At 36.4% G+C, this 12,228-nt stretch overlaps 1 protein-coding gene and 1 long non-coding RNA gene across 4 annotated transcripts in view; one reads left to right on the forward strand and one right to left on the reverse strand.

Moving 5' to 3' along the window:
* The window catches only part of LOC106053172 (ubiquitin-like domain-containing CTD phosphatase 1), a 108,084-nt gene that overhangs the window by 46,727 nt on the left and 49,129 nt on the right, over positions 1-12,228 (reverse strand). For all 3 annotated transcript variants that reach the window (XM_056040928.1, XM_056040919.1, XM_056040935.1), the window contains exon 7: positions 2,668-2,781. In XM_056040928.1, coding sequence (XP_055896903.1) covers positions 2,668-2,781 — 114 coding nt within the window. The remainder of the gene's footprint in view (positions 1-2,667; positions 2,782-12,228) is intronic.
* The window catches only part of LOC129928139 (uncharacterized), a 58,408-nt gene that overhangs the window by 29,920 nt on the left and 16,260 nt on the right, over positions 1-12,228 (forward strand). Inside the window, exon 2 of the long non-coding RNA XR_008779753.1 lies at positions 3,059-3,169. This is a non-coding gene — a long non-coding RNA (uncharacterized LOC129928139). The remainder of the gene's footprint in view (positions 1-3,058; positions 3,170-12,228) is intronic.

Raw genomic sequence — 12,228 nt, forward strand, 5'->3', positions numbered from 1 at the left:
TCTGATATAAACTTTTCACATGTAAATTATGAGTGAGTCTGGTGTGAATGTACATTTTTTTTTATAGTTACAATGTTTTGTTTGGAGTAATGCACAAATTGTAAGACAAATTTCCTTACGACAATAAAGTTTACTAGTCGACCGGCGGCGTAGCATACGCCGCTATTTTGCAGGGCCTGCCTTAGGCCACTGCAACCTATGCGACCGCAGTGGGCCCCGCACTTTTATAGGACCCACGCTAATTCAAGGGGTATAAATTATTAAATTTAACCATTTTATAACTTAAAACAGATTTCCCGTGCCCTCCTGTCGATTTACCAGGAGCTCATAGAAATCTCCCGAAATTGCAAAAGATACGAAAAAGTCCTTAAAATATATGAATATATAGAAAAACATTGTCATTTTGGGGTGTCATTCAATATGGAAAAAGCCAATCCTACGCGCGATAAATAAAAACTGCATTATGCATTAGCAGTAATTGTGTAATCTGGTGAAAGAATCTTCTCGCGCCTCAAACTAATGAAGAATTACTTGAGGTCAACAATTCTCAAAGATAGATTGAAACAGTTGGTAATTCTTGCTATTGAGCGTGATCTATGTAGGAAACAGAATTATTATGATATACTGTATTACTTTACTACACGCAAGGCTCGTAAAGTAATTCTGTAGGTAGTAAAGAATGAATAAAATGCATAGACGAATTTATTTTCTAATACACAAACTTGGCCCTGCGAAATCCGTTTCGCATAGAGCCCCACAATGATTAAGTTCGGCCCTGCTATTTAGTGACCGGTGAATATACAGTAGATTACTTGTTTTCTTTCCATGACTTCTTGGTCACAATGGTTAAGTCCGGCGCTGCTATTTAGTGTTTGTAAAATGTTTGTTTGTAAAATGTTTTACATGTTTCGGATGTTCCTTCAGAGTTGAAGATATTTTACTTCCTAGTCCAAACCTCCCGCAGGACGAAGGGGGATGGTAGTGGGCAGGGTTTGACAGTCCAGCACGCAGCCATCCGTAGCGACGTGTGAATATCCACTTGTTCTCCCCCCCCCCCCTCTTGTTTTTTTCTTGGGGTTACTATCCGCAGAAATAAGAGTGTGATCTTTCCTTTACTTCTTGCTCGTCCAAACTGTTGAGGGAAGAAGAGAATTATATATATAGATATAGATATTTATTATTATTATTAATATACACTTCGGCACCATCTATACACAAAGCTATAAACGGGTCATACAAGTTTTTACAAATGGCAGCTGTGCGGGATATACACAAGTTATTTTACTAATAAACATAGCATAACGAAAACTATGGAAAACCGATGGGTCTTTCTACCTCCTATAATCATCTGTGTGGTTGGGAAATGTTCATTAGAAAGCTAACTAATTGATATGGCGAGCAGCTTTAATCTACAAATGTCGAAATGTATAGACCACATGCATACATCCGCAATTAATCGCCAGTCTCACTAATGTCACTGTCCTTGCTCTAGTTTAGGAAGTCATTGAAGCCATCGAAACTTGTATCCTATTCACTGTATTCTTCCAATAAGCGAAGCATGTTGGCAGCAACACTTGGGTTAAAATCTGTCCTCAGTAGAGGATTTTCTTTTGGTCTCAAAGGTGTATCCTGCGACCTTTGTAAGTGAACTCCAGTCAAACTTATACTTAAACAGAATCTATTAAAAAATAAAACACGGAAAGAAAAAAAGTCTCAGTTGGCACTCTCAATGTTGTTTTTTTTCCCTAGGTACGCGAGTAGATATAGTCTCGACCTTAGATCTAGACAAGAATCACTAGATCTATACCAAATACTAGATCTAGAATCTAGACTTTACAGACATTTATAGTCTAGATCAGATCTATTTCTAGATCTTAGTCTTAGATCTAGACTCTAGAGCTAAAATTCTAAATCAAGGTGGGTTCCATAGAGAATGTTAACATTCTAAAAAATAAAGCTTAGTGTCCCTGTAAAGTGAAAGTCTTGTGAATTGCGAGATTCTGGTTGATTTTGTTTAAAAATGGACGCTCGAGCGATTGGAACTAGCAAACTTTGATGAACTGGGAAAATGCACATAAATTTTGACCAAATTCAAGATTAACTAAAACCTGAATTTTAACAAAATTGTAGAGGACAAACCCAGAGGGAGAAAAAAAAACAGACCCCTCAAAACACAGAAAAGTGGCACCCCTAGTTTATAGATAGATATGTGACGATATTAAGTCAGAGATTAACTTGTACCTTGTTAAAACAACATGCTGACACTGTCTAGACATCACATCTTATGAGTTTGTTTACATACTTAAAATTAGCCCTTTCAGATTGTTAGTACCGGGATGTTGTGAATGCAAATGTGTTGCTAGCATGTGTCTGAGTAAGCTATTCCCCTGTGTACATGGTTAAATAGGTCACTAGGTTAGGGTATACGTAGGAAGATATAAAGACTTATGAGGTCGACACATGCGGGTTAAGTACAAAGGAGTTTCTGTTGCTGGAGACTATCCAGCCAAATTCAACTCTGGCCGAATAACAATAAGTTCTATCTGGTGCAACCCTACAAAAAAGCACCCCTTTCCGTGATGCTCTGCCAGAAGAATTCTTACCTAAATAGCAAATTATAATATTAAAGTATCTCAATTAGTAAACGTAAACAAGTCAAGAGCTTACTCTTAAGCCTGACTGTGGATTCATGATAAAATTTCTTCTGATGTCATCAAACATAATAGTGTTCTTTTCACTCCAGTAAGAAAACTTGCCCCAGATGACACGCAGAGGTTTCACCTTTGAATAGAAAAACATTTTTTAAAAATTCAACAAAGGCTTTTGAAAAAAAATTGTTTCAGAAAAGTCTATTTTCATCATTTTTAGATAACATATTTGTGCTAATATATTTTTACGGACCTATTTGGTATACGCCAAACAGATTTAAATTATAAGCTGACATGAACATATACCCTTTAGCATCATATCAAATAATTAAGTATTGGGTACTTTGCTTTTAAATGTTCTTTTTTCCCCCAGATCCTTAAAGATATTTTGCTTTTTTTTTTATTTCTAGATTGAGATTGTTTGGGACATGGGCACAATTGAGGCCATGGCGTGCCCTTAGTCCTTCTACCACCTCTATTCAACAAGTACAGGAGGAATGTTAAAAGCTATACTATTTACTGTATAAGTGTTAAATAAGTTTATAATTCATGTATTAATTTTTTTTTGTTAATATGTTAATAAGGGTTCCTGGTCACTTCATCCCCTGGTCATTTCGTCCTCTAATCCATCAAATAATAATTGTAAAAAGTATGAAATTACCAACATTTCATATATTTATTTTCATTTACCAATGGACCAGGAATATTCAAGCCATATGCTTGTTTTGATAGTTTAAAGTACTATATTTTAAAAAATCATTTGGCGTTTTTTTTTTCACATTAAAGCAAACAGTGCAACACATAGTCTTTGATAAGACTCTTCTAGCTCGTCTGGAATAAGTAGAGTAGTGTTAACTGATCATCTAAGAACAGCATGGTAACCTCCCAATACAGTGTCGGTAGTACCTAGTGCGGTAGCTCAGGGTGTCACCACTCCCCCATCAACTTTCTTGAAATATGTTTCAATAAACACTATTGCTAGTTAGTTCTTTTTGTTGAACAAATACAGTGAGCTGATTACTTACTATAATTGATTTTTACTCAAATGTAAAATGAGTGTCAATTCTATTATAAAATCCAACTGTTTATGACATTTATTCAAATGTTATTGCAAATTTTACAATGATATTTAATTAAAATTAGAAGCAGACTTAACATCACCTGAACAGGTTTCCTTTATTATACTTTAAGACAAAAATGGTATAATGTGCTTGCTGTGTCACTTAAACTTGAACTACCATCTAGATGTGTCTAGGCATATTTGGGCATATATCTAGAGATTTTATTATCTTTTCCAATGTGTCTACTCTTGCCAAGATATAATTTTTCCAACTTGGTTGTCATCCCCAAAATGGTGTTGACTGGTGTGGACCGCACCCCTTGCACCCCCCCTTTAGTGACGCCACTCCTCCAAGATATGTACCTCTTCATAAACAATTTCAATTAATATATTAGAATAGGAAATTTTAAAAAAGAGCCCCCACAACTGACTGGTTTCCAATGCAAACAGCATAGTACACTATTACTATTAATTCTAGATCAGTTAAGTCATTAAAAACAAGGTCTATTCACAGCTTAGATGGTAAAAATAGTAAAAATGTATATAGTTAATAAAAATCTGTGGTGAAAATATATATTCACAATTACTTTGCCCTATCACAAATCAAACCTAAGTCAACCTCACCTCCCGGATAAAGCCCAGTATTTTCCCAGGGTCGACATTATCAAACAGTGTTTTTAAGTTCAGTGCTTTAAAATATTTCCCCCTTATATCCTGGTATCTGAGGCAATCAAGGAGGATATGATCCACAGTGAGATGAGAGTCAAAGTACTCACACAGTGAAGGCTCTTCTCTCTTTATCACAAAGGAGTGCTTGATGTAGGTGTGGTCAATCCTAAGTTCGGACATGGTCGTGCTTCGACGCCTTGTTAGACCCTTATATGTGGACTACCACCTGACATCCGCCACAACTCGTCTAAGTTTGTTGAGGGTCTCAGCCTCCCACCAATCCTGCCACTCTCGATAGATGGTAGAGGCTATACTCTGTCTCAGGTCCAAGCAGAGAATTTGGGTTCCTGACACCGCTTGATTTAGGGCTCTCTTGGCTTCTCTGTCTGCTGTTTCATTTCCCTCTATGCCCACATAGGAGGGGATCAGATGAAGGTGACATTCCTATGGTCAGATGTTATTTGGTCTAAAGCTTTATGTACCAATGGAATGTCAGTCTTTATCCACCCCAAAGCTTGCAATGCAGATTTGGAGTCGGAGCATATGAGAAATTTTCTCCTGTCTGATGCTTTTACGGCCATGAGTGCAAGTGAGATTGCATGTAACTTGGTCGTAAAGATGGATCATCCACCAGGGAGTCTACAGGAGATTGTTTTGTTCCAAAGAGAGCAGGCATATGTGACTTTTCCATACATCTTGGATCCGTTAGTGTAAATGGTGCCACAATCTCTGTAGCTCTCCTGCAGTTCCCTAAAGTGGACTTGTAGTGTGTTTGGATCTGTATTTTTCTTTTTAGCGGCCCCCGTAAGGGGAAAAAGCCGCTATTAGGTTTGTGCAAAATGTCCGTCTGTCCGTCTGTCCGTCTGTCCGTCTGTCCGTCTGTCCGTCTGTCCGTCTGTCACACTCAGATCTCGAAAACTAGAAGAGATATGAAAAATATTATTTCATCATTAAATCCGGCTTGAAAAGTTTAGGTGCAACGGCTACTTTTGGTTTTCTAAAAGCAAACCGTTTAATTTATAAAATTAATTATGCAAGCGATTTTTTCATAAAAATACACCAATTCTAAAACAATTACGTAAATGTAAGGGAGGCAATGTTACAATATGCTAACAAAGATGGACAATTTTTGTGTATTTTCAGTATCACTAAGTCAAATATATTTTAAAAATGTACAGGAAATGTTTACAACAAATACAAATAATAGTTAAAGACGTTTTTTCTGGTCAACTAGCTGCTAAAATTAAAAGAAAACATTTCTGTTTGTTTATAAAGGCTAATAATGCACTTTGTATGTAAATATCACGCACATTTTTTTAAATGGACTTTTTATGCAGCGATTTTCGTGCAGTAGCGTAACGTCGCAACATGACCAGGTGCTAAACCAATTCCTTAAACTTTTTTTTAAAAATCAGATTTTATTTATTTTTTGTTTAGTGCCGCCATCCGAATAAAAGAAGCTTATTTTTGTGCGTTTTGTCTGTTGGTCGGTCTGTCCGTCACGATTAGATTTAAAAAACTAGAACTCTAAAAGCTATTGAAAATCTGATTTACCCTTTAATGTTCCTCCCATAACATCTCAATAGTTTTAAGTATCTAAAATTGATTGTTCCGGATTTTTTTGTGCAAAACTAATCAACGCCAACAAATGTTTGTTTGCTCTTCTAACTTATATTACATTCAATTTCCATGCTTAAACGTTGCAAAAACACATTATCAATAATATGTTGTTCCGTTTTTTATGTAAATAGCATATTAATGCTAAATCATAATCTCTATACTGACTTATATTTCATTAAGTGTAAAAATGTTCCGGATATTGTTTTATAAAACATGAATTATGCCTAATGATTGTTTGAAATCGCATAAGGCTTTTAAAAAAAGTAATTTACTAGAATTGATTACTGAAAATTACTTTTTAGACATTTAATTTTCTTGTAAAACATAACATAGAAGTTTTGTAATCGATAAAGAAAGTTCCGGATTTTGTTTCTTACAAATCGTCGCCAGAAATTTCCGAATTTATTTAAAAATCTACTAACGCCAAATAATTGTTTGAACTCCCTCTTCTAATTAATAAACAAATAATCTTCTCATTTACGAAATAATGTTTTTACGGATTTTTATGAAAAATATTTTAACTCACTACTCTCTTACAGTACATTTAACTTTCTACCTAAAACATTAAAAAATCTAATTATCGTTAATATTATGTTCCGATTTTTAAGGAAAACAGAATCCAAACACCAAAGTAAGGTATGAAAATCTCTCCACGTGGCTGTAGTACATCTAATTTTTATACGAGACCATCCAAAAAATTTAATTAACGGTATTACATTTATCTGAAATTCTCTTTTTCTTTTACTATTTATACAAACATCCGGAACAATCTATTATATAAACTTTTCAATTGTGTTCATACCTAAAAATTATTGCGATGTTTTGAAACGTAAAATAAAGGTTAATCAATTTTTAATAACTTTTAGTTGTTTTTTTTTATATCAAGATAACGGACAGACCGACTGACAGACAAAACGCAAAAACAATGTGGCTTTGATCCTTTTTAAATAATATCTATTAGAACTCAGTGCACCAATGTCTATGAACCCTCGTTAAATATCTCGTGTAAATAAAGACATTTTTTTTTATGGTACCGGTACTAGCCTATTGTGAGGTAATGGAATTTTTTTTCTTTGACGTCATATGAATGGACTCTTTAAATGTAATGTTAAAAGAACGCACTCGGTGCACCAATGTCTATTAACCCTCGAAAAAATTGCTTGTATTAATGAAAACATATTTTAGTCTAACTAAGCCGTGTGACGTAGTGTTTTTTTTTCCTTTGACGTCACATGGAATGAATTCTTTAAATGAAATGCTAAAAGAACGCACTCGGTGCACCAATGTCTATGAACACTCGATAAATGGCTCGTGTTGATAAAGGTGAATTTTTAGTCTAGCTAGGCCTTGTGACGTAGTGTTTTTTTTTTCCTTTGACGTCATATGGAATGAATTCTTTAAATGAAATGCTAAAAGAACGCACTCGGTGCACCAATGTCTATGAACACTCGATAAAAGGCTCTTATAGATGAAGGCGATTTTTAGTCTAGCTAGGCCGTGTGACGTAGTGTTTTTTTTTCCCTCTGACGTTATATGGAATTAATTCTTCAAATGAAATGAAAAAAGAACTCGGTATAGTAATGTTTATTAAGCCTCGTTATGTGACTCGCGTTTAAAAAAGGAATGATATCTTGATTTAGATCTAATCTAGATTTTTTAAACTAGATCTAGATTTTTATTACAGTATATCTAGATCTGGATTTATATTCTAATTAAAATTATTTTAGAGTCTAGATCTAGAATTTGTAGATCTAGTTTAGACTAAAATAGACTAGATTAAGATGTAGAATTTCAGTTTCTAAACTTAAAGTGTAAAAAAAAAGTGTAGATTTTCATTTCCAAACGTTTTGATCAATATTGTAATGTTTTAATATACTAAAACTAATCTACTATTTTTTTATTAAATTTAAATTTAAATTTACGGCAAATGAATCTTTGAAACATTATTACTTTTGACCATCGGATGGCTGCCTGGTCGTGCGGTTTGCGCGCTGGACTGTCGTTCAGATTTATGGATGGCCCAGGGTTCAAACCCTGCCCGCTCCCATCCCCCGTCGTCCTGCGGGAGGTTTGGACTAGGAAGTAATTATCTTCAACTCAGAAGGAACATCCGAAACGTGTAAAACATTTTACATCAAAATTAAATCACCTCTTGAATATTATTTGCGAATATGCAGATCCGACAGGGATCCGACTTCGACGGGGGCCGCCTCTGAGTTTGTGTAACACAAACTCTCTTTGTAATCTTGTTTAAAATTAAGAAGGGATAAATTTAACTTAGGTTTATTCACCAACCAAGGAGGGTTCTGTAGGATTTCTATTTTACAGATTTGGTCAATGGGTGGGGTTAATTTTGAATGGATTCTCTCATTCGAAGGCCCAACGGCTGTATGATGTTAGGCCTTTGATTGTATAGTTCTACATCTTTAGGGTTAAATTTTAGCTTGACTATATATTGCATTGAAAGCTTTTTCATTCTGATGTGCATGGGGAGTTCTCCAGCCTCCATGTGGAGATAAAAGAGTATTAGCACAAAGAAAATGAATGTAATGGGACCACCTGCTACAGCACCACCCTCCATCCTTATTGACGATAAAAAGCTGGATGGCGCAAATGAATTCTGCTACCTTGGATCTACAATTCAAGATAAACTCATTCCACTTGCAATGCCTCTTAAATATCTTGAAAATCACAAAGAAAGAGAAAGTGTGCAATACTGATCCTTGTGTGAATAGGTCTTCCCAGCATCTTTACAGTCCTCAGAAAACGCTGCCTCCGCTGGTTCACCAGATGGAGGACAATCGCACTCCAAAAGTAATTCTTTTTGGGCAACTCGCATCTAGCTAAAGAAAAACTGGCCGCCCCCACCTCTGTTACATGGATGTAATAAAACAGGACCTCAAAACAGTGAACATTGATACTGACCATTGGGAAGACGTAGCCCTAGACTGCACTAAGTGTAGAGAAATGGTGACCAAGAAAGCTATGGACAGTGTAAAACATGGGCCTCAACTCCAGAAGAAAAACAATCCATATGAAAAATGGCTCTCGTGTGGAGTTTTTGATCTCCCATCGAGCGCCTCCCCAGGTGGCGGATAGGGGAATGCCCTCCAGATATGGTGGGTACCGGGGAAATAAAATACCCGGGGTGGACCAAAATCAAACCTGCTGCCTTGCAGGAAGTGGAGGGATCCACAAAGGCTAGGGCACCTTACCCGAAAATAAAGGCAGCTATCCAGAGAGCTGAAAGGGGCAGCCCCCCAGATGGTTATGCACAGGGCTAACAACTCTGTCATATAAAAAATACTGTTACGAAAGCTAATACACACAAGAAAACCCGGACAGATCTCAACGGAAAACGACCTAGGCCTGGAAAAGGACATGACTTTTGTTTTGCGACATGGAACGTGCTAAGCCTTTATAGAGCAGGTGCGCTAGCCCAACTTACTGAAGTGTTAAAGAAATATAGGATACCCCTTGCAGCCCTACAGGAAATCAGGTGGAAAGACTCGGACATTCTCAGAACCAAGGAGTATACTATATTTTATAGTGGTGGAAGCACTAACAACTTAGGTACAGGTTTTGCTGTTAAAAAGGAAATGGTAGGTAATGTCATTGGATTTAAACCTGTAAGTGATAGACTCTGCTCACTACGTTTGAAAGGAAAATTCTTCAACATATCATTTATCAATGTTCATGCCCCTACTGAAGATGCAGATGATAACACAAAAGAAGCCTTCTATGATGGACTGGAAAGAATTTATGATGAAGCGCCAAAGCATGACATCAAAATAGTCCTAGGAGATTTCAATGCAAAAATTGGAAAGGAACCAGCATTCAGACCAATAATTGGCAAAGAAAGTTTACATGAAGAGACCAACAATAATGGCATAAGATTAGTGGATTTTGCATCAGGAAAAGGAATGTCTATCAGCAGCACAAAATTCCAACATAAGAATATTCACAAGGTAACCTGGATCTCACCTGATGGCAACACCCAGAATCAAATAGATGATATACTCATAGATAAGAGACATGGATCAGACATACTAGATGTAAGAAGTTTCAGAGGAGCTAATGCTGACTCAGACCACCTACTAGTAAAAGCTAAATTTAGACAAAGAATAAGTACCATATACAATTACCAAAGAAAGAGAGCACAGCAATATGATAGTCAAAAACTCACAAAGGATCCACTTGTTGCAGAAACTTATAGAATGGCACTCCAAACACAACTGACAACATTAGAAAAGGACTGCGAAAATAACATAAATGAGCATTGGGAAATAATAAAGCATGCTATCAAAAGAACAGCAGAAGAGGTAGTTGGATTTAAACAAAAGAACGAGAAAATAGGGTGGTATGATGATGAATGCAGACAAACTATAGAAGAGAAGAACAATGCCCGAATGATAATGCTACAGAGAGAAACCAGGAACACTAGACAGCAATACAATGAAGCAAGAAGAAGGGCCACAAAAGTTGTAAGAAAGAAAAAACGGGAATGGGAAAAGTCCAAGATCACTAAAATTGAGGAACTAGCAAAGGAGGGAGACATGAGAGGAATGTATATGAAAATTAAAGATGAAAAGAACGGATTTCAAGCTAGATCACACATGTGTGAGAACAAAGATGGTCAGCTTATTACAGAAAACAGCAGGGTCATTGAGAGATGGGCTGAATACTTTGAGGAGATCCTAAATACCACTGAAGATGGAGACAATGGAGAATATGAACTGCCGCATGGGGGACCAGATCCCTTAGTGAACCCTCCAACACTCATTGAAACATCAGAAATAATTAGGACCATGAAGAATCATAAAGCACCAGGAGAGGACCAAATCACAGCAGAACTAATTAAATATGGAGGGAAAGACTTACATTCCCAAATACACAGACTAATATCAAGAATTTGGGAAGAAGAAGTAATACCAACAGAATGGGAAACGGCTCTTATAACCCCAATACACAAAAAAGGATCCAAGTTAAAGTGCTGTAATTACAGAGGAATCTCTCTACTAAATGTGACTTATAAGATACTGTCTAGGCTTATAACTAAGAGACTTGGAAAATATTCAGAAGAAATCTTAGGTGACTACCAATGTGGTTTCAGACCCAACAAATCCACAACCGACCACATCTTCACACTAAGATGTATACTAGAAAAATGCCATGAATACAACATACCAATCCACCAACTCTTTATAGACTATAAAATGGCTTATGACAGTATCAGAAGGAAATACCTATATGACACACTACAGGATTTTGGAATACCCAATAAGCTGACAAGACTTATACATATGACATTAAACAACTCAAAAAGCAAAGTCATAATACAAGGAGAACACTCACGGGAATTTAGGATTAAACGAGGATTAAGACAAGGAGACGCACTTTCCTGCATGCTTTTCAATTTAACACTGGAGAGAGTTATAAGAAATATACACATAAACACAAGGGGAACTATTACTAACTACTTCAGGAGAGAAAACATGGGTCCACAACCAACAGGGACGATATACAGCCAACCTCTACAATACCTTGCTTATGCCGATGACATTGCCTTATTGGGTAAAGAAACCTCTGACATCGCTAGAGCCTTCATACAACTAGAAGAAGCATCTCGACCAGCAGGACTTGAGGTCAATGACAGTAAAACCAAGTACATCACAATGACAAGAGACAATCAAACAGAGGGACAAAATATCAAAATCAAAGACCACGAATTTGAAAACGTCCAAACTTTCAAATATCTAGGAAGTACTATTAATTTCAAAAATGACCTACTAACAGAAATAAAGGAAAGATTAGCAGCAGGCAACAGGGCATTTTATAGCACCCACCATCTACTTAAGAGCAAAATGATTTCAAGTAAAACCAAGAAAATAATATACAAAACTATAATAAGACCAGCAGCAATGTATGGAAGTGAGACCTGGACACTGACAAAGACATCTGAAAATTTACTTAACACTTGGGAAAGAAAAATCCTTAGGAAAATCTATGGTGCCATACAGGATGAAACAGGGTGGAGGACACGCACTAACCATGAGTTATATCAATTATATGAAGACCCACCAATAGTGAACGAAATAAAAAAGAACAGACTACGTTGGGCAGGTCACCTTGAAAGAATGTCAGACAACAGAGGGGCGAAAATCGTATACAGGCAAAAACCAAAAGGCAGGCGACCCAAAGGCAGACCCCGAATGCGATGGATAGATGACG

The sequence above is a fragment of the Biomphalaria glabrata genome, chromosome 1, assembly GCF_947242115.1.
Source record: "Biomphalaria glabrata chromosome 1, xgBioGlab47.1, whole genome shotgun sequence".
Taxonomy (NCBI): Eukaryota; Metazoa; Mollusca; class Gastropoda; family Planorbidae; genus Biomphalaria; species Biomphalaria glabrata.